Genomic DNA, 23,102 nt, shown 5'->3' on the forward strand with positions numbered 1-23,102 from the left:
ATGTATACTGGTTAAATAAAAACAACAACAACCAAGAAGTGATGTGAACTGGTGCTCTAGATCTGAGACAATATATTACTTTGTAGTCATCTACTATTCCCTAGTGGGCCTGAAGGGAATGTTGCAATCCCAGCTATATCTTACTTAGAAAGTCCCAGGGGGTCTATGTCCCTAGTTTCCAAGGAATCATATATAAACACATCTTGCTAATTCACACAGTAATACGCTTGTAGTCATGAAATGACTTTTCTTTCCACTGGTAAGAGTTACCAGCTTGGCTAATAAAGCTGAAATTGATACCATCATCATTTTTTCCTGCATTTTTGTTATGTCGGTAAGAGATATTGCATTCAATTGTACCAACTCTTTAAAAGCCTTTCATTTTGACATTTGCAGCAAACTGACACAAAATCGGGGGGGGGGGGAGGTCAAAAGAAAGAACCTGTGCCCAGTTGTATTTGCTTAAACATAATAGAATATGGAGTATTATGCTCAGAAGTAAATCTCATTGCGTTCAGCCATATATACTCCCCCTATTAACTGCAGCCTTAATTACTGAAGCTTGTTTTATTGTCCAAGATTTAAGAATAGCAGGTGGTATGAATGGAAGCTGCTGAAAAAGATATTGGAAGCAAGTCTTTCTAGGAAGCAGCAATATGGGTATGTAACCATATGAAACATGCAGTTGATGATTGCACCAGACTCTTCAAAGTCTTATGCCTGAGCTGGTTGTTTCTGAGTACTATTCTTACATGAGAAATGAATGGGCTTCAGTTGAGGATTTCTGAATTTGTGGGTGTGTGCCGATCTGATCCCACCCAACTGCCATGTATACTCCAGAAGGCTGTCTACCAAGTAATGTGCGTCTCACTTGGAAAAAATCCTTCTCATACCTGCACCATCCAGGGGTCCTTTTCATCTTGTGTTGATTATGACCTGATGACTCATGCCTAAGCTCAACAATGGCTGACATTTAAAACTATTTGGTGGGATTCAATGAACAACTCTCATTAACAGGAGCCCATTTGATGACTTGCAACTTCACAACGGGGGTTTCTCCCTCTCCTCCCCTATAGCCCTGGTAAGGAGAAACCCCAAACTGCACACAGTGGGAGAAGGTAATGGAACATCCTGTCTAGCAAGCTAATGTACTTGTCATGACAGAACATTCAGAAGAACCCAGCACTTAATTCCTCCCATTGTGCTTCAAGTCATGGAACGTGATATTTTAAAAAATTGTCACGGTTTCTGATCCTTTCTGCAATTTTCATTCAAATCATCACATGATTGTGCATTAATGAGCCCCCATGCTGGTAAAGATAGTCATAACTAGGGGTAGATGAGAATTTGGTTTGGGTTTTAATGAGAAACCACTTAGTTAACACTTTTCAAACCAACATGATAGTCAAAAACTTTAGACCAAATCTACACTGCTCTGAATTTTGTGATGCAGTTCTTCCACCAAATAATATGTACAAAAATGCATGTGTACATTCCTAAAAACAACAAAGTGAACTGAACTAGGTGAAATCTCTTGCCAATATGTGGATATTAATTGAAAGTGCATGCAAAAATGTGTCTAGTGAAAGAGATTCACACTAAAATGCTGACAGATTTTCATGAGAATTTTTAAGAATAAAAAAATAAAATTACGTGCTTTGTATTTCCTTTTTGCTTTTCCTCCTAGGGAAAGTATGGGATTAATGATGGAATACACAAATCAAACCATGGTGACTGAATTCATCCTTCTTGGCTTTATGGAATATCCTGAGCTGTGGGCCCTTCTCTTCCTGCTGTTCCTCTTGATCTACATTGTCACAGTGTCAGGAAATCTTGGCATCATCATACTAGCCACCCTTGATGCAAACCTGCACACGCCCATGTACTTTTTCCTCAGCAACCTATCCTTGGTTGACGTTGGCTATTCCACTACTATCGCTCCCAGGTTGTTGATGACCTTTCTGGAGAGCAATAATGCTATTGCATTCACAGAGTGTACCGTGCAATTTTTCTTTTTGTGTTTATTTATCACAGTCGAAACTTGTCTTCTAGCTATTATGGCTTACGATCGCTTCACTGCCATTTGCAACCCATTACTCTATTTTGTTGCCATGTCTAAAAAGCTCTGTCTGGTGTTAGTAATAGGTGCATATATTTGTGGCTTTGTGAATTCAGCTGCACAGACTTCATTGATATTTAGCCTTTCTTTCTGCAGCTCAAATGTCATCAATCATTTCTTTTGTGACATCCCTCCTATCCTGAAACTTTCCTGTTCAAGCACAGAAGTGGCTAACACTGTGCATTTCATCTTTTCTACTGCAATAGTCACGGCCACTTTGTTGATTATCCTCATCTCCTATATCTACATCATTTTTGCCATCCTGCGGATTCGCTCTGCCCAGGGCAGACACAAAGCTTTTTCCACCTGTGCCTCCCACCTCATGTCTGTCACAATCTTCTATGGGACCATTATCTTTATGTATCTGAGGCCCAATTCCAGTGTCTCAACGGATGAAGATAAAATTGTTTCAGTGTTCTATACTCTTGTGATCCCCATGCTAAATCCTTTCATCTACAGTCTGAGAAATAAAGATGTGAAGAATGCTTTCCTAAGGATGAGAGGGAAGATCTCATTAAATTAAGTCAGTTATTGCTCTAGATGAGTTTGAGTTTCCAGTAGATAATAACCAAGAAAGTGTGTATTTGTTTTATTTGTGTGTTTGTGTGTGTGTGTAATTCTCCTACTGGTGTGTTGCTTTTTTTCTTCTTTTTCTTTTTTTGCCCATTCCACACTTAATAGTCAGGAGGTGGCATTAATAGTACATAGCATGGTTGGCTGGCATCTTTGTGTCTTGGGAGACAATGGATGAGTTTGTCCTCATGGGTGAAGTCAAACCGTTGGAGAGTTACGTTGGGTGGTTGGACATTGGAAAAGCCCTGATATTGGGTAGAGGGCAGTTTGTAGCCTCTGCCTGCCCCTCCTTGGTTAAGGGTATTTTGTTAAAGGGATCCGGGGCAGAGGAGTGGCCTATAACCCATGCCCAGACAGGGACCAGGGTCATATCACTCATCTAACAGGGACTGCCCAGGGGGATTCCCTATTTGATGTAAGTCATAGGCCCACTCCCCATGGTGGTCTACCATTAGATGCATTCCCAGCAGATGGGCTAGAGTGATTTAAACTGGCTCCACCCAATGTTTATGAAAAACCACTCACATCTATAACTAATAAAAGTGGTGGCCTATTTGATCCACAAATCATATATACTGTTGCCTGTCTATTTATTCACTCCTAGGGAGCTGCAGGTCCAGGAGTCCTGGCACACAATTACAGCAGCTGCTGTGGCTGTAGAGACTGATACAAGAGAGACATGTTTAGTTGCATCTGTGGCTGTTGAAGGCATCTAGTTTTGCTGCTACAGATGCACCATGACATTTCTTCTTTCTGTGGTCCTCCCAGTGGTCTTTCCTCCTTTGGTCACTGCTGTGGATACATGATCTGACTGTCTCTAGGCTCTGTGGTTGTCTGCCAGGAATTCCCACATGATGGGGTTAATGTTGCTAGCATTCATGTTACGTTTGCAGAAATCTTTTGTAATGCAGAGCTAGTCTTCCAGTTGGTCTGCTTTATTTTCTGCTCATTGTTACCTTCTTTTATTTATTTAAAAATTTATACTTCACATTTTAAATATAAATCAAAGCCATCATGGTTTGTAGAGAACTATAACATTGTTAAAAGACAATGAAAACAGTTCAGACTACTAAAATGATGGTCAGCACTCAATTTTAGTAATCAGTTAAAACCAAAATAGGGACCAAAAAAATTAGTATAAAAAATAGGCAACCCAGACTAAAAAACAGTAGAATAAAATGGATTGGCTGCTAATCTGAAGTTTAAAAGGTGGGAGTCTGGTGTTTCTCTCTGGAGAGATAATGCTGCAACCTGGGTGCCACATTGGAAAAGGCCCTGTCTTGCATCCCAACCAATTAGGCTTCTGGATATGAGATACATATTGAAAGCCTTTGAAGTAGAGCACAATCAATGCACAGAATTGTGTTTCTTTGCCACTGACAGCATAGAACAATATTACATCTCATCTTGTTACTATCCTGCTCAGATGTTACTAAGAAGGTTGAAGAGGCAGCTAGCAAGCTTCATCCCAGCTGGAGCCAGCTCCAAAGCTGCATAGAATCTATGGGGAGTCTCCTCGCCTCTCATCTCCACTCCTCTCCCAATTAACTCCCATTTCTGCAAAATATTGCATAGACTCTCCAGGGGGGTTTGCATCTTTCCCTCCCCGTTGACCTCAGTCTCCAGGGCGAGAGCAGATGAAGGAAAAGAACTGGGCTGGTCACAAGAGGAGGAAGAGGGTTTTTTGAGTGTTCATGCACACCTGGCATGAGATGCAGGGCTGTAAATAAGGAGAGTGCATTGGAGAACTAGAGTGGTAGGAACCTAGGACTGCTGCCTTCACCACCTACAGCATCTCCTGGATGCCTTGTGGAGCATGGAGTGCTGAGAGACAGGAGTGGAGGCTGGAGAGTCTGCACTGGAAAAGGTGTTTATTATTAATTTTCATTTCAAGTGGAGACCAAAGGGATCATTTCAAGAAGTGGATGGGAGGGGGGGGAGGCTGCATCAGAGGCTGAATAAAAAAATGATGGAGTGAAAGAAAGGAGTGGTGGAAGGGGGGAGTATGTTTAAGAAAAATGGATGAGATTTTCAGACTAAAACCAGGACTGAAGATAGAGCTATATTGATTCACAAAGGCGGCTTCAACTAGCCCAGTGGTATTTTGGGGGGTAATAAATTGTGTTGTTGTGTAATGTAGAAAGTTGAAATGTCTGGTTTTGGTGTGAAAAGAGGTCCTTGCCATTGTTATTTTGGTGGACCACAATTCCCATCTTAAACACTGACTTTGAGGAATAAATGTTGTGTGTGTTTCAGTTTAAAGCAGAGGCTGGGTAGGAGTGCTTTAGTTGAAGTGCAGTACTTGGAAAATCCTGTTTTGATATCCAGTGCAGTCTTCCAGTTGTTAAAAACACTGACAGAGAAAGTTCCAGTATTTTCCCTTTAAATATATTTTGCAAAAACAGATGTCACCGGAGACAGACTATTCCAGCCAGGAGTATTCATTGTTCCAATTATCATTAAACATTTCATTCATGATATCAGCCAACAGGAGACTGAATCACTATGACATACTAACATGCATACACTCTTTATGTATACAGGGAGTAAAGAATGTCAGGACTGTGACATTCAGGACTGTGACAAATGTGGTCCTCATGTAACTCCATAGGACATTCCAAGGGTGACACTTCCTTACTAGACAATGCCTTTCATTAGCCTACCCGCCTCAAGGACTTTGGCCTGCCAGGAAGGTGATACTGAATTCTCCCACTGGGCTTAAGGTCATGGGAGGTGATAGGAAGAATCAGTCCCAGATTTTGGGGTGGATTTTTGAGGTCCACTAGCGATGGAGGTTAAAATTAATTTTGTTTGCATTTTAGTGGAAATGACTTAATTTGTACTTCTTGAACCAATATGCAGACCAAAATTGAGCTATACTTAGAAATGCGAACTTCCCTGTATTTTATTATGCCACCTTCTAAATAGAACATTAGGTACAAAAATGCATATATTGGGGAAAATAACCTTCAAAACTGGATTACATTAGGGAAAATCACTTCAAAAAAATCCGTATTAGTTAAACAGCATAGAAAAATGTGCTTATTAGAAGAAATTTGCACTAAACTGCTAGGAAATTTTCATGAGGATTAAAAATATATACGGTACTTGTTTCACAATTTCATTTCCTTCTTATTAGGGAAACTTTGGGGTAAAAAATGGAATACATGAATCACAGCATTGTGACTGAATTCATCCTTCTGGGCTTCATGGACCATCCAGAGCTGTGGACCATTCTCTTCCTGGCATTTATCTTGATCTACATTGTCACAGTCTCAGGAAATCTTGGCATCATCATCCTAGCTGCTCTTGATGCAAACCTTCATACCCCAATGTACTTTTTCCTCAGCAACCTATCCTTGGTTGACGTTGGCTATTCCACTACTATCGCTCCTAGATTGCTGATGACCTTCCTACAAAAGAATAGCACTATTCCATTCACAGAGTGTACCGTGCAATTCTTCTTTTTCTGTCTGTTTGCTACAGTTGAAACTTGCCTTCTAGCTATTATGGCTTATGATCGCTTCACTGCCATTTGCAACCCATTACTTTATTGTGCTGCCATGTCTAAAAAGCTCTGTATAGCCTTAGTAACAGGTGCATATATTTGTGGATTTCTGAATTCAGCTGTTCAGGCTCCGTTGATATTTAGCCTGTCCTTCTGCAGCTCAAATGTTATCAGTCACTTCTTTTGTGACATCCCTCCCATCCTGAAACTTTCTTGTTCAAGCACAGCAGTGGCTAACACTGTACACTTTATCTTATGTACTGTGATAGTCGTGACCACTTTGTTGATTATCCTCATCTCCTATATCTACATTATTTTTGCCATCCTGCGGATTCGCTCTGCCCAGGGCAGACACAAAGCCTTTTCCACCTGTGCCTCCCACCTCACGTCTGTCACAATCTTCTATGGGACCATCATCTTTATGTATATGAGGCCCAATTCCAGTGTCTCAACAGATGAAGATAAAATTGTTTCAGTGTTCTATACTCTTGTGATCCCCATGCTAAATCCATTGATTTACAGTTTGAGAAATAAAGATGTGAAGGATGCTTTCATCAGGATGAGAGGGAAGATTTCATTAAATTAATACATTTCCTTTTCAAGATGAGTTTCAGTTTCCAATACATATTAACCAAGACAAAAAATGCGTATGTGTTTCATTTGTGTGTGTGCAATTGTCCTACTGCAGTGGTGGCAAAACCTTTAGAGATCGAGTGCCCAAACTGCAACCCAAAACCCACATATTTGTTTTGTTTTTATATAATCTTTGAAACTTTAATAAAAATCTTTTTAAAAATATATAAATATGTTGATTAAGTCACTTTGGATGGGATAAACACTTGAATATACTTCATTTTTTTTGTATACTATGCCCCCAGAGTTGTTGAGCTTTTTGCGGTAGGATTGCTCAGAGTTGTTGAGTTGTTGAAATTTTTTTTTTGGGGGGGAGGGTTCAGAAAGACACTCACATGCAAGAAGGAAGCAGAAGCAACCGATTCAACGTTCGCCATCAGGGAGCAATCAACAAAAAACCTTGATGGAGCAACCAATCGCGTGCACCTTTTCCTACACAGTTTCACACCCACAGCGGCATGGCAGTAGCGGCGCGGCCAGAAACCAGCAGCTTGGTGGGAATGCTACTTCCCCCAATGCTGCTGAGGGCAGAGAGTGCTCTAGGGAGCATTTCCACCCTGCAATGGCATGGGGGGGCAGATGTAAACCTCCATGTGCCCACTCTGGCACGTGTGCCATAGGTTTGCCACCACTGTCCTAGTGGGTTGCTTTTTTTTCCCTATTCCTCTCTGAGTAGTCAGTAGGTGGCATTAGTATTCCACAGCATGATTGGCTGTCTTCTGTCGGCCCTGGGAAACAATGGATGAGTGTGCCTTCATGTGTGAAGTCAAAGTGCTGGAGATTTACAGCACCTGCTTTGGCTGTAGAGACTGATACAGGCGAGACATGTTTTGCTGGTTCTGGGGAAGATGAAGGCATCTGGTTTTGCTGCTAAAGATGCACCATGGCGTTCCTTCTTTCTGCACTCCATCCAGCAGTCCTTCCGCCTCTTGTCACTGCTGTGAATACACAACCTGGCTGTCTCCAGGCACTATGGCCACTTGCAAGGGATTCCCACACAACAGGGTTAATGTTGTCAGCCTTCCTGTCCTGTTTACAGACATATTTCACATGGTCTGCCAATTGGCCTGGTGCCAGAAGCCAGCTCCCTTTGCTGCATGTCCTTGGGGATCCTGTCGTTTTCCATTCTGTAGTCATGACCAAGCCAGTATAGATGTCACTGAGAGATTCTTGGAGAATGAACGTGATCGGAATGTGGGTTTGGAAGACCACATCTTTGTTTGAGACTCTGTCCTGCTTTGCCATGCCCCAAATCTTCCTGACACATGGCATTTGGGAGGTGTTGAAGCCTTGCTCCTGAAGTCTATAGGTTGCCCTCCGCTCTCGTGGCATATAAATAGGTTGATTCAGTGACTGGCAGAAATGACTGGCAGAATCCGAGACCAGGGAAGAGAGACAGCGGAAGAAGATTGGAAGAAATTTAAGGACTATCTTAAGAAACATTGCAAAATTAATGAATGTTAGAATGACGTTGGTTTAGAAATTATGTGGTTGACAGCTGTAATGGTTAAGTAAAAAGAAAAGAAAGGCTAAAAATTAAATGGAAAATAAGGGAGAGGATTTGCTGAATTAATAATTAGAAATTGGAATACAGAAAGGGGAGGTATGAGGAAGTCGGGGAAGTAAGTTACAAGAGAATAAGGGATTGAAATTATACTTGTTTTTGTTTTTGTTTGTTTGTATTGTTGTTTTGTTTTGTTTTTATATAATCTTTGAAACTTTAATAAATATCTTTTTTAAAAAATATAAATATGTTGATTAAGTCACTTTGGATGGTTAGGTGTAGGAAGGAGCTTTAACCTAGCTGATCTCCTTAGGCACCTTTTGGGGTGAGGGCATGCCCCTGAAGCTGAATCTTGGGACTCTGGGGCCCTGGAGCTGGATAGGGAACACCTATGAGACCAACCTGCCTCATCTGCTAGGAGCTCTGGGACCCTGGGCTGGAGTCACACAGGGGAAACCTGCTTATTTGCCTTCAGGTTGTGGCCAGGTAAAGTGGGTAGGTGGTACTACTGCCACATCTTCATTTCTCACGGGCAGGGGTTGGGTTCCCTTATGGGTTTCAGGATTTGTGTTTGTAGTTAATTTCTGCACTTAGAGGGGTTTTCCCTCTGGAGGTTTTGATTGGTTTGGCCATCAGGTCACCATCACAATACTCACAGATATAAATGGTGGAATGCTTCTTGTGTTTTTTACCGTTTATTGTTTGTTGTTGTGTTGTTTTGTCTTGTTTGTTATTATAAAATCTGTTGAAACCTTAATAAAAATCTTTTGGGGGAAAAAATGGTGGAATGCTTGAGCTGGGAGGGAGTGCTTTATTTCCTGCTCAATGTTACCTTCTTTTCATTATTTTTTAAAAATATACTTCTTTCATTTATTCAAAAATTTATACTTCACTTTTGAAATATAAATCAAAGCCATCATGGTTTGCAGAGAATCATAAAATTGTTAAAAGACAATGAAAACAGTTCAAACTACTAAAATCATGGTTAGCACTCAATTTTAGTAATCAGTTAAAACCAATAGAGGGACCAAATAAAATTAGTATAAAAGCTAGGCAACCCAGACTAAAACACAGTAGAATAAAATGGATCGGCTGCTAATCTGAAGTTTAAAGGCCCTGGTGAACATGAGTTAATAGTAGGGTTGCCATACCTCTGGAAATTCCCAGACATGCCACTTTTGGGGGTTTTACGTGATCCCCAGAATGTGTGCAGAGGAGGGCAACCAAGGTGATAAAAGGTCTGGAAACCAAGCCTTATTAGGAATGGTTAAGGGAGCTGGGTGTTTTTAACCTGGAAAAGAGAAGACTGGGAGGTGATACGATAGTCATCTTCAAATAAATAAAGAGCTGTCACGTGGAATGTGAAGCAACATTGTTTTGTCCTTTTCTGGGGGCTAGGACACAAACCAATGGATTTAAGTTACAAGAAAGGAGATTTCAACTTATGCCTGGAGACAGATCATGTATCTACAGTTGTGACCAAAGGAGGAAAGGCCATAAACATTGGGTGAAGCCAGTTTAAATCACTCCAGCCCGTCTGCTGGGAATGCATCTAATGGTAGACCACCATGGGCCTGTGACCTACATCAAATAGTGGATCCCCCTGGCAGGTCCCTGTTAGAGGTGTGATATGACCTTGGTCCCTGTCTGGGCATCAGTCATAGGCCACCCCACCCACTGGATCCCTTTGACAAAATACCCTTAACCAAGGAGGGGCAGGCAGAGGCTACAAGATGCCCTCTACCCAATATCAAGGTTCCCCCAATGTAAAGCCGCCCAATGTAATTCTCCAACGGTTTGACTTCACCCGTGAGGACAAACTCATCCATTCTCCCCCAAGACACACAGATGCCAGCCAACCATGCTATGTACTATTAATGCCACCTCCTGACTATTAAGTGTGGAATGGTCAAAAAAAGCAACACACCAGGACACACACAGAGAGAGATAGAACAAATACACACTTTCTTGGTTATTATCTACTGGAAACTCAAACTCATCTTGAAGAATAACTGAATTAATTTAATGAGATCTTAATGAAATCTTCCCTCTCATCCTTATGAAAGCATCCTTCACATCTTTATTTCTCAGACTGTAGATCAATGGATTTAGCATGGGGATCACAAGAGTATAGAACACTGAAACAATTTTATCTTCATCCATTGAGACACTGGAATTGGGCCTCAGATACATAAAGATAATGGTCCCATAGAAGATTGTGACAGACGTGAGGTGGGAGGCACAGGTGGAAAAAGCTTTGTGTCTGCCCTGAGCAGAGCGAATCCGCAGGATGGCAAAAATGATGTAGATATAGGAGATGAGGATAATCAACAAAGTGGTTGTGACTATTGCAGTAGAAAAGATGAAATGCACAGTGTTAGCCACTTCCGTGCTTGAACAGGAAAGTTTCAGGATGGGAGGGATGTCACAAAAGAAATGATTGATGACATTTGAGCTGCAGAAAGAAAGGCTAAATATCAATGAAGCCTGAACAGCTGAATTCACAAAGCCACAAATATATGCACTTATTACTAACACCAGACAGAGCTTTTTAGACATGGCAACAAAATAGAGTAATGGGTTGCAAATGGCAGTGAAGCGATCATAAGCCATAATAGCTAGAAGGCAAGCTTCAACTGTGACAAACAGACAGAAAAAGAAAAATTGCACGGTACACTCTGAGAACGCAATAGCATTATTGCTCTCCAGAAAGGTCATCAGCAACCTGGGAGCGATAGTAGTGGAATAGCCAACGTCAACCAAGGATAGGTTGCTGAGGAAAAAGTACATGGGAGTGTGCAAGTTTGCATCAAGGGTGGCTAGTATGATGATGCCAAGATTTCCTGACACTGTGACAATGTAGATCAAGAGGAACAGCAGGAAGAGAAGGGCCCACAGCTCAGGATGTTCCATAAAGCCTACGAAGATGAATTCAGTCACCATGGTTTGATTTGGGTACTCCATCATTAATCCCATAGTTTCCCTAGAAGGAAAAGCAAAAAGGAAATAAAAAGCAAATAATTTTATTTATTTATTCTTAAAAATTCTCTTGAAAATGTGTCAGCATTTTAGTGTGAATTTCTTTCAATAAACACATTTTTGCATGAAGTTTCAATTAATATATACATATTGGCAAGAGATTTCACCTAATTCAGTTCTCTGTGTTATTTCCAGTAATGTATTCATTTTTGTGCACCCTTTCTGAAATATATGTGTCAGGGTTTCTGGGAGAGAGGAGGAGATGACAGAGGAGACGGAGAGCGAGTGGGAGGAGGGGCAGAAGGATGAGGAAGAAGATGACGGAATTCTGAGGGAATCCACGAGTCTGAGCAGCGAGTCAGAGGATTCTCAAAAGGGGGTTACCTTAATCAAGCAAAAGGGAGGAGAAGGGAGAAGCGGAGAGGAGCCCAGTGGAAGACAGACGCAGCAAGAGGCGTCTCAGCCGGAACGGAGAAAAGGGGGTGGAGTCGTCAGCCTCTCGGAGGGAGCAGGACTAGGAGAGAACAGAGAAAGGGGGTTGGAGCAAGGTGTTCAGCCGGAAAGGGTGGAGAGCAGAACAAGGGGTGGTGTAGCGGTCGAAAGAAAGGTCAGCAGCAACGTACGCGCGCCAAGTTCAAACGTAGAGGCGCGCGGAAGTGGAGAGAGCTCAGGGGAGGAGCCCGGCCCTAAAGCCAGAAGGAGGGGGGAAGAGGCGGCAGAGGATTCAGCCTCAGGCGAGTCACGGAGAGAGGGAACCCAGGGGGGCAGGAAGACCCTGCGGAAAAGAAAGGAGAGGAAGAGGTGGTCTAGAGCCAGGCTATTAAGTTGGTGTGGAAGAGGGGAGGAGTCAGAGGGGACTTCAGCGGTCTAACGTGACAGACGTACGGCCACGATGCTGAACTGTACGAGAAGCAGAAATCTTCAATAAACTTTTCCTGTAAATAAACTGCAACGGAGTGAGGTCTCTTGTGAGCTGGGACCCGTCCTGGGTGGCCGTGACAGTAAGTCCCCTCCCAGAAAGCAAAAAATTTTTTTTGCGAAGCTCACGAACGGGAGCAGCCATGAGCGCTGAGGAGCAGCTGGTTGCACTGCGGGATCAGGTTACCGCTCTCACATCGGCAGTCATTGCTTCGCAGAAGAAGAATGACGACTTGGAGAAGACGTGCCAGGATTTGCAGGCAAGGTGGGAACACGCGGACAGGGCGGGGGCCCCAGGTTCCAGAGCGGAGGGCATTGCGCTTGGACGGAGGGGGGGTGCCCTGGTTCCGCATTTTAATGGCAACTTGCAAGACTATCCCAATTTCAGAGCGGACGTCGTATATGCACTGCATTTACTCCGTCACGATTTTAAAGATGAGGAGGAGAAAGTGGGGTTCATTGTTTCGCACCTGCATGGGGAGGCCAGGGCTTGGCTACGCAATCTGTGGCGCGAAGATGGACCGGCCCGTCGCAATTCAACTGCGTTCATCAAAGCGATGGATTCTTGTTTTCAATCCTCTGTGGATGTGGACATTGCGCGCCGTCAAATGCACGGGCTGAGGCAGGGGAAAGCGACTGTGCGCCAATACCACTCTAAATTTTTTGCATTGCTCACCGCCTTAGATTGGCCAAAGGACAGTAAGCCGGTCAGAGATCTTTTTTGGGAGGGATTGAGCCCCCCCATCAAGGATGAGATCGCTAGGGGGGACAGACCCCAGACCCTAGAAGACGTGGTGCAACGGGCTTTAGCTATTGGAATTCGACATGAGGGACGTCCGTGGCACGAGGAGGACGGGTCCCAAGCGCGTGCGCAAGCGAGGACTCTCCCTTTTGTGCACAGGGATTTCAGCCGTGCGCACCCCTCGCCAATGGGGAAGGACAGCGAGGAGCCAATGGAGATTGGTGGTGCTAGGGCTCAGAAGCCATCCCAGAGCCCTGTCCCTGGTGCAGCCAAAGCGAAGCCTCCTAGAGGAACCAGGAAGTGTTACATCTGTGACAGTGCGCACCATATGGCGAAAGAGTGTCCCCAGAGGCTCCAGAAGCACACTGCAGCACTGGCAACTGTAACAGCAGAGGTGCAACCAGGGGAGCAGCTTCAGGGAAACGACAGTGCCTGGCTGGAAGCAGAGCTACTGGGGCTCAGCCAGGCGGATCTGTAGACAAGCCCCCAGCATCACTGCAGAGCGTGGACCCTTTGCCTCCCAGACCGGCAGTTCTGCTCACAGCAACACTCCAGTTGCCTGATGGGAGACTCCTCGAGGTTCCAATAACGACCGATTCCGGAAGCAACGCCGACTTCGTGGGACTGCAGTTCGTTAAGCAGCACAACATGGCGCTCCTGCCTGCAACGACGCCTCTAAACGTGGTCACGGTAGACGGCAGGAAGTTGCTGGGGGGGCAAGTGGTGCAGCAAACCCCTCCCATGATGATGCAGATTGGCAACCATCGAGAACTTATTAGTTTCAATGTCACCCACTTATCGGACACACCCATCGTGTTAGGCATGAGTTGGCTGGAGAGGCACAGTCCCGCGGTTGCGTGGTACCAGCGGCAGATCACCTTTTGTTCATCGTATTGTGCTCAGCATTGCTTTCAGACCGATCAGGGAGGAGAAGCCGAGCAGCAGTTGCATCTGGGTATGGTGCAAACGGTGCCTCACAAGTACCAGGACTTCTTGGAGGTTTTCTGTGAGAAGGAAGCTGACAAGTTGCCGCCTCACAGACCTTACGACTGCGCGATTGATTTAGTGCCAGGGGCGCAACTGCCTGCTGCCAAGCTGTACTCCATGTCGGAAGACGAGATGCAAGAGCTTCGGGAGTTCATAGACCATAACCTCAAGCGAGGTTTCATCCAGGAATCTAAAGCAGCGGGTGGCAGCCCTGTGTTCTTTGTGAAGAAGAAAAACACGCCCCAAAAAAGGCTTATAGTGGATTACAGGTTCATAAACAGCTTGACTAAGCCCAAAGCTTTCCCCATGCCCAAGATTGACGACCTTTTAGCGACCGTCAGGAGGGGCAAGATTTTCACCAAGCTGGACCTACGTGGGGCTTACAATCTCATCCGCATCCGGAAAGGAGATGAGTGGAAGACCGCCATGTTCACCCCTCTGGGCACATACGAATACAGAGTCATGCCTTTCGGTCTCCAAAATGGCAGCCACGTTTTTCAAGCGTTTATGCACCACGTGCTAGCAGGTCTCCTCTACAAGAAGTGTGTCTGCTTTCTCGACGATATCCTGATTTTCTCGGAATCGTCGGAGGATCACGATAAGGACGTGAGGGAGGTCCTGCAGAGGCTGAAGGACCACAGGCTGTACGCCAAGTTGGAAAAATGCCAGTTTGATGTCAGAGAGGTTGATTTCCTTGGCTACAAGTTGTCCGACGAGGGACTGGCCATGGACAGGGCTAAGGTTCAAGCGCTGTTGGACTGGAAAAGCCCTCGAAATCGGAAAGAGGTCCAGAGGTTCATCGGCTTTGCCAATTTTTACCGCAAGTTTATTAAAGGTTTTGCGAACGCGACGGCGGCTATCACTGACACCCTCAGTTCCAAGAAGAAGAAGTTCGTCTGGACCGAACAAGCGGAGCGGTCCTTCCGGACGCTTAAAGGTCTTTTCGCCTCCGAAGAGCAGCTGCTCCACGTGAATCCCGGCAGACCCATGCGGGTAGAGACCGATGCGTCAGACAGAGCGGTTGGGGCCGTTCTTTTGCAAGAGGATTCGCAAGGCAACTGGAGACCGGGTGCGTTCTACTCCCGGAAGCTCAGCAAGACGGAGCGCAATTATACCATATGGGACAGGGAGTTGTTGGCCATTCATGCAGCTTTCAAAGCGTGGCGACACTTCTTAATAGGAGCCAAGCACACGGTGCAAGTCCGCACGGATCACAAGAACTTAGAGTATTGGCGGACGGCTAAGTTACAGACCCAGCGACACATGCGCTGGGCGGAGTTCTTTGCGGATCTCGACTTCAAAATAGAATACATCCCAGGAGACTCCAATGTTATTGCAGACGCGCTGTCCCGAAAGCCGCAGTACTTGGAGGAAGCAGCTCCAATCGCAGCAAAGCACATTTTCGCACCGCAGGCGTGGACGTGCGCTACCATCGCAGTCGACCTGGACGCGGTGCGACGCGCGTTGCTAAGGGATCAGTTTGCACAGTCCAAGATGGAGGAGCTACGCGGAGGGTCACGAGACAACGATGAGTTCCAATTGCAAGATGGACTTTTGACTCGTAAGGGTGCCCTTTACGTGCCCACCGACGATCTTCGAGCCAAGGTTCTGCAACAATTGCATGACGCCCCTAGTGCAGGCCATTTCGGCAAAGAGAAGACGATGGAGTTGGTGGCTAGAGACTTTTGGTGGCCCCAGATGAGAGGAGAGGTGGCGGACTACGTCGCCAGGTGTGATATCTGCCAGAGGTCCAAACCAGTGCACCAGAAGCAGGCGGGATTGCTAGAACCGCTGGAGACACCGCAGCAACCGTGGGAGAGGGTAGCGTTGGACTTTGTTACGGACCTGCCCAGCTCCAGAGGTAAGACGGCGGTGTTAGTGGTGGTGGACTTGTTCACCAAGATGGCGCATTTCATCCCTTGTGCCAAGGTGGCGACGGCAGAACAGACCGCAAAGCTCTTCATCGATCACGTCTTCAGAGTGCATGGACTTCCGCAGTCCGTCTTGTCCGACAGGGGGCGCCAGTTTGTTTCCACTTTCTGGCGAAAGCTTCTGGGCATCTTGCACGTCAAAATCAACCTGACATCGGCGAGACATCCACAAACCAACGGTCAAGCGGAGAGGGTCAACGCGATCATGCAGCAGTACCTGCGGTGCTACGCCAACCAGCGACCTGCGGCGTGGGTGGACTATCTGCCGATGGCTGAATTCGCCTACAACAACACGAAACACGCATCCACCGGGGTGACGCCTTTCTTCGCGAACAATGGCCGTCATCCCAGAACCTTCCCGAGATTTGCGGCACCAGGAGGGGGGGGGCCTCAAGATGCCGACCAGTTTGCAGCGGAGTTGCAAGAGGTGCACGAGGAGCTGCGGAGACATTTGGAGCTGGCAAAACAGGCGTATAAGGTGCAGGCCGATAAGCACAGGAGGGCGGGAGAGGACATCCAGATTGGGGACTGGGTGTGGTTAGCAGCCCACGCGATGCCGGCCAGGTCATTGGCCAAGAAAAAGTTAGGACACAGGCAGCTAGGGCCATATCAAGTTGAGGCTAAGATCAATCCGGTGGCTTTTCGTCTAGCCCTTCCGGAGGGTTCCAGGGTGCACCCGGTCTTTCATAGGTCGGTGCTCACTCCCTACAAAACCCCACACAGGTTTCAAGAGTCAGGAGCACTCCCAGAGCCACGTAGGAGGGCGCCTGAGGGGGGGGAATCGCCAAGACCAGAACCTCTTAACGAGGTCACAGAGATACTGGACTCGAGATGGGGGGAGGAGGGAGTTGAATATTTTCTAGCCAGGGAAGGCACTCCGGCCTCTGCCAATAGCTGGGTGCCGGGTTACGCGTTGGACGAACCCCTGTTGAAGGAGGAGTTCCATGCACTTTTTCCGCACAAGCCCATGCCCGAGGAGTATTTTGATGATTGGCTGTTCACACCCACTTTGTCAGACAGCACGTTCGAGGGTTTCTCCTCACCCGAGGGCCATACGCCCGAAACAAGCCCGACCAGGGATCCGAGACTGGGGGGGGAGGAGACAGGCCCTTGTTGGTGGGTGGATCAGCCAAGGGAGGCATGGAGTCAGAGATGGATGGTAGGTCCTTGGCAGGCAGCGCCAGGAGAAGCAGTGATGGAGGAAGAGACTGTGAGGTCTGTGGGTGGGGAACCCGAGTTCGAACACACATATACGGAGATGACAGAGGAGAACGTTGAAGTGGACAACTTGTATCCTGAACCGACCCCGGAAGAACCACGTTTTCCTCAACCTGCACCCGGCGAGCGGGAAGGGGGAGGGGGGGGCTTCGAGGGGGGGATGGATGTCAGGGTTTCTGGGAGAGAGGAGGAGATGACAGAGGAGACGGAGAGCGAGTGGGAGGAGGGGCAGAAGGATGAGGAAGAAGATGACGGAATTCTGAGGGAATCCACGAGTCTGAGCAGCGAGTCAGAGGATTCTCAAAAGGGGGTTACCTTAATCAAGCAAAAGGGAGGAGAAGGGAGAAGCGGAGAGGAGCCCAGTGGAAGACAGACGCAGCAAGAGGCGTCTCAGCCGGAACGGAGAAAAGGGGGTGGAGTCGTCAGCCTCTCGGAGGGAGCAGGACTAGGAGAGAACAGAGAAAGGGGGTTGGAGCAAGGTGTTCAGCCGGAAAGGGTGGAGAGCAGAACAAGGGGTGGTGTAGCGGTCGAAAGAAAGGTCAGCAGCAACGTACGCGCGCCAAGTTCAAACGTAGAGGCGCGCGGAAGTGGAGAGAGCTCAGGGGAGGAGCCCGGCCCTAAAGCCAGAAGGAGGGGGGAAGAGGCGGCAGAGGATTCAGCCTCAGGCGAGTCACGGAGAGAGGGAACCCAGGGGGGCAGGAAGACCCTGCGGAAAAGAAAGGAGAGGAAGAGGTGGTCTAGAGCCAGGCTATTAAGTTGGTGTGGAAGAGGGGAGGAGTCAGAGGGGACTTCAGCGGTCTAACGTGACAGACGTACGGCCACGATGCTGAACTGTACGAGAAGCAGAAATCTTCAATAAACTTTTCCTGTAAATAAACTGCAACGGAGTGAGGTCTCTTGTGAGCTGGGACCCGTCCTGGGTGGCCGTGACAATATGCAATTTTTTTTTACATATTATTAGGTGGGGGAGCTGCATCAAAAAATTCAGAGAAGTCTAGATTTGGTTGAAAGATTTGGGTTATCATATTGGTTTGAAAAGTGCAAACTGGGAGGTTTCTCATTAAAACCAAACCAAATTCTCATCTACCCCTAGTTATGTCTATCTTTACCAGCATTGGGGCTAATTAATGCACAATCAAGTGATGACTTGTATGAAAATTGCAGAAGGGATCAGAAACCATGACAATATTTTAAAATATCACGTTCCATGACTTGAAGCACAATGGGAGGAATTAAGTGCTAGGTTCTTCTGAATGTTCTGTCATGACATGTAAATCAGCTTGCTAGAGGAGAAAGTGCATATTCCGATTATCCGTGAATCCCAAACTCAATAATTGTGAAGTTTCCCTCTTCCATTTAAGAAAGGTGTGCTCTCATTTGAGAACAATGATGAAAGAGAATTACTTCCATACTCGATATGACACAGAATAGCAAATCATCTTTAACATTTTGTTCCAAACAGCAGTAGTTTTATGAGGCCACATGCTTATGACTAGGGTTACATGGAGCTGCTTAACCTTTTCTCTAGGTGTAACACATAGCAACATGTAAAGTAATATTCTCTTCACCCTTCCTCTCTCATTTAATCAAAGGCTGTTTTGGAGGCTACATATTTAAGTGGAGGAATAACAAGGAACTGCTTAACCCGCTCCCACCCTGGCAAGTTCACCCCAGAAATGAGCTTTAGGAACTCAAAGTTCTTACCTCACAGAAGAGGTAAGTAGCCAAGAATTCTTCACTTGCTCTTGTCTCAAGGGTCCTCTGTGGATGTTCGGATTCTTCTCCACAGCCTACTAACAGCAAATGACCGGGACAGTTCTTGTTACCAAATGAGGGTCAGGGAGCAAAAAACAGATTGGCACATAAATGTTCAGTCTCCTTTCCCCCATTTCTTTGCGTGTGTGTGTCTAGTTTATTTCTGAGCCAAACCAATGGAAGCTATGGTCATATTGGCGACCTCAGATTTAATGCACTGGTAGTCATCTTTATTTTATCACATGCAGTTTTCTGTAGAAGATAATATTTTGACCTAACACAAATGTAGGTTTGTCACTCATTCCTTATTTTCACTGTTCACAATTTAGGACTTCTCATCATAATTAATAAAATATATAGCATGGGCAGAGTTTTCCCATATTTTAAAGGAAGGTGAAAATTTTCAACCCCATGTTATTTTGTTTTACTGAGGCATTAGCTACTCTGACATCAGTAGATTTTATGTCCAAATACATGTGCATAATATTGCAAACTCTGAGCTGAGGTTTCAATGTTATATAACCACAAGGCAGTACAGGACAGACTTATGACCTAAGAATGCAGGTTGTGCAAGGGGGAGTGTTGAACCCTATCTCTGCTCTCCACTTTCCCACTGCTTTTCTCCGAGATGCAATTTGAGATTAGAAATTCAAGGCAGGATTCACCTCACCAGCCTTGTCAGAGGAAGACACAGATTTACACCTTTAACTTTCCACCCTCTCCTTCCCCCAACACCGCAGAAATTGACTCAAGGGGGTTGAGTAACCAGTACACAGAGGAAAGAGACAGGGGTCATTTTATCTGACAAGCTGTAATGCTTGCACAGACAGAATGGTTAGAAAAGTGTGGCACTGAATGGATTGTCTTAGCCTAATTCATTCTGCCCATTAACTAACTAGGATTTTTTTTAATTGGCTATGCGTTTCGACAGGAGTGGATGATATCTGCAAACACAGTACCCACTTTCCCCAAGCAGCTTATAATGATAAATGGAAGTGTTCGGATTCTGTAATTTTTTTTCTTGGTTAGGCAAAATACCATCAAAATACCAGCAAAGTCCATCTAGCCTTCCTAAATCCATAAAATTTTAGGCTTCCATGTAGTTTCATGTTTCTTTTTTCTCATTCTTTTTACTTTAATGTCATCATCTCTGCCACTTGAGTAAACAGAAATTTAAAGCTGGGCAGAACTGTGCTATTCTTCCTACTGAAAGGGTGTCTTCCCATTCATTTGTTAGGCTGCTGTGGTGAATAAAAAAGGAATATGCCTGCAGTGTTTAAGCTGCAAATACATAGAACCAGAGAATTTTGGAGTTGGATGGGACCACAATGATCATCTAGTCCAATCCCCTGCAATATGGCCGGAACCAACAACCCTCAGATTAAGAATCTCATGCTCTACCAACCAAACTATCCCTTCCCTTTCGCAGAAAGAAAGCAGAGATATTGCATTAACCCACTGGCCTCAATGCCCAACTAATATGACAGGTCTCTTAAACTTGAAACTTAAATGTTTTATCTGAGCTGAGGTTTAAAATTTGGCTGCAAAGCCTCATGAAAATACTGCCTGGCTAATTCGTTTCAGACCACATTTATGGAGATCTGCTTTATCTGTTGGTCTCTTAACAGTCACAGGCAACATGCAGGAGACAACATGCAGCATCATACAAAGCCAGTCTATACAGCTTCTGTGAACTGGAAATGAAAATAAATTCTGTATAACTGAGATTTTATCAGGTTAGTCAACATAGCCCAAGTAACCTTACCTGTGAAGATGATAGATGTCATTTCTAAAGCCTTCCAAATCAAGATGCGTAGATAGAACTGCTCATTTTATACTTGCTTTGGTATTACCTAGAAATCAAATCCCTGAAATATATGAATGAGAGCTGTATCATTAAAATGTTGTGTAGGACCTCTCAGCATAATCGCCAGAGGACATGCTGTGTGGGAATTTGTTCTTGTTCCCACTGTTCATCCTTAATTAGTTCGAAACAGGACTACTGGCTTTCCATTCAGCCCACACAATATGGTCCCAATCCTCATTAGTTATTTTTCTCTACCTTGTTTTCAAATAAGCTCATTGATGAAGATTATGGTAGAATCAGAAGACTCTTTATTTGCATCAGCCACTAGCCATATCAATAAAATAAAATGGAATATACTGAAGACAGGGATAAATACTTAACTATACATCAATAATCAAATAAAATATCTTATTCCAATTGCCCCTGCTAAAAAAAATTGCAGTTTTTGCTGTCACCTTATTATCTGGATTTGCCAGAAGGAAGGACACAGTAGCAATGGTTGAGCAACCTAGTATGGATAGTAGTAGAGGGGTAATAAACTCACTCCTCAAAAAGCGGTATCATTGTCTATTCCCAAACTCATGAACATTGAAGCCAACCCAACAGTACCAAAATACTTATCATTGGAAAGTGTCTTATGAGTTCTTTGTATTCTGAGTGTGCATTGTTCTCTTGGAAGATATTTAATAGGATCAGTTCTAGGGTTGCTTCTAATACCTGTTTTGTTATTTTGCAGATTTCTTGTAAGACTGATGTCCAAAATGTTGAATTTCGGAGCATTCCCACCAAATGTGGAGGCATGTGCCTATAGTGTTGAACCTTGTGGTGCAAGCAAAGCTTGCAAGATCTTGCTGGCTGACCAGGGTGAGGATTCCAACCAGGAATTCATCTCCTAAGCTTGGGGTTCCATGGCCAATCCCCCTCCTCAGACCCCTTATGAGGAGCCCCGTTTATTATGTTGATCCTGCCCAATGCCATTTCTGCATCTGTACAAACAACTCCACCCCCCAAAAAAAGTCAGAGGGAGATCTTTTTTCTGTGACACCCCACAAGATCACGACATGGTCAGAACTCTGCCCCTCAGTTGAAGCTCCTCTAGTCCTTACCCCACAAGGCAAAAGGGGCCCCAGCCTAGGTAAAGGTAAAGGGAACCCCGACAATTAGGTCTAGTCATGGCCGACTTTGTGGTTGCGGTGCTCATTTCGCTTTATTGGCCGAGCGTGCCGCCGTACACCTTCCAGGTCATGTGGCCAGCATGACTAAGCCACTACTGGCGAACCATTTTGGCCTAAAATAAATCCCATTGCAATTCACACAATCCTGTGCATCAGTTGTGATCAACGTCAGAGGTCCTTTGGTGTGTCTCACCATGTTGAGAAGCATAACTGATTGGGATGTAAGACAGGGCCTTTTCTTTCTAAGCACCCAGATTGTAGAATACCCTCCTGAGAGACATTCATCTGATATTCCCACTTTAAACTTCAGATTAGCAGCTAGAACTATTTTACTCTGCTGAGTTTTAGTGTGGCTTTATTTTACCCTTCTGTTGGTATACACTGTTTATTAAAAATGAGTACAAAAATTGATTTTAGTAGTTTGGACTTTTTATGTTGGCTTTTTTAGATGGGAGCCACTGTGAAATAATCTGATAAATAAATATGAGGTATAATTTTTAAATAAAAGAGAGTAACATAGAGCAGGACAAAGACCATTCACTCACAGTCTAGTAGTTATTCCATTATTTAGATCACTGAGTACTGCTGTTGTGACCTGATGGCTGAATAAAAAGTCAGACACTTTAGGTTGGCTTTCAAGCCACTTTATTGATTCTGAAACTGAACCAATCAAAACCTGCAGAAGGAAACTTCTGCAAGAGCAGAAATCAACTGTAAACTCCGAGGAGAGCCCCTGGGCCAAAGAGTCCTTGTGGCCAACTCTTAAGAAGATCGCTTAGGCTAAACCTGCTTCCTGCACCTAACCACCAAAAGTGAATGAATCAAGCCATTTACACACTATGGCCTACAACTGCCACTCAGCAGGGGTAAACAAACAGGCAACTCAGTAGACTGCTCACAAAAAACAACAAATGCACATTTTCTTTCTTGGCTAATATCTATTCGAAACTCAAACTCATCTTGAAAAAGAACTGACTTAATTTAATGAAATATTGTAATGACCATAAAGTGAGAGGCACAAGTGGAAAAAGTTTGTGGTTTTTGGGCACTTCCGGTTTCCTGCTAATAGGAAAATGCAGCGCAGAACTGATCGTCCGATCAGTTCGAGACCTGCAGGGGATAGAGGGGAAAGCACCAAGGCAAGGCTCTCTCTCCCCCCCCCCGAAAGTTCCACTAGGGTTGTGTAACATTGAAGGGTCCGGCAGAGCGTGATGTTCTGTCACCCCCCCCCCCCCGTAAAGCTATTGAAAGGC

At 45.1% G+C, this 23,102-nt stretch overlaps 3 protein-coding genes across 3 annotated transcripts; 2 read left to right on the forward strand and 1 right to left on the reverse strand.

Annotated features, from left to right (window-relative positions):
- Window positions 1-1,020: 1,020 nt before the first annotated feature.
- On the forward strand, window positions 1,021-2,642 carry LOC309366642 (olfactory receptor 5AR1-like; the record flags this gene model as incomplete). The annotated part of the gene is made up of 2 exons (XM_081905375.1): window positions 1,021-1,081; window positions 1,688-2,642. Exon 2 carries the CDS (start codon window positions 1,695-1,697, stop codon window positions 2,640-2,642), a length of 948 nt encoding a protein of 315 aa, XP_081761501.1. The 5' UTR covers window positions 1,021-1,081; window positions 1,688-1,694.
- Window positions 2,643-5,850: 3,208 nt separating this feature from the next.
- On the forward strand, window positions 5,851-6,786 carry LOC309366854 (olfactory receptor 5AR1-like; the record flags this gene model as incomplete). The annotated part of the gene is made up of 1 exon (XM_081905719.1): window positions 5,851-6,786. One exon carries the CDS (start codon window positions 5,851-5,853, stop codon window positions 6,784-6,786), a length of 936 nt encoding a protein of 311 aa, XP_081761845.1.
- Window positions 6,787-10,359: 3,573 nt separating this feature from the next.
- Window positions 10,360-20,732, reverse strand: LOC309366599 (olfactory receptor 5AR1-like; the record flags this gene model as incomplete). The annotated part of the gene is made up of 3 exons (XM_081905280.1): window positions 20,633-20,732; window positions 18,817-18,905; window positions 10,360-11,320 (listed from the first exon to the last, which is right to left on the reverse strand). Exon 3 carries the CDS (start codon window positions 11,311-11,313, stop codon window positions 10,360-10,362), a length of 954 nt encoding a protein of 317 aa, XP_081761406.1. The 5' UTR covers window positions 11,314-11,320; window positions 18,817-18,905; window positions 20,633-20,732.
- Window positions 20,733-23,102: the final 2,370 nt, after the last annotated feature.

Source organism: Podarcis melisellensis (assembly GCF_964234715.1).
Source record: "Podarcis melisellensis genome assembly, chromosome: 1".
NCBI lineage: Eukaryota > Metazoa > Chordata > Lepidosauria > Squamata > Lacertidae > Podarcis > Podarcis melisellensis.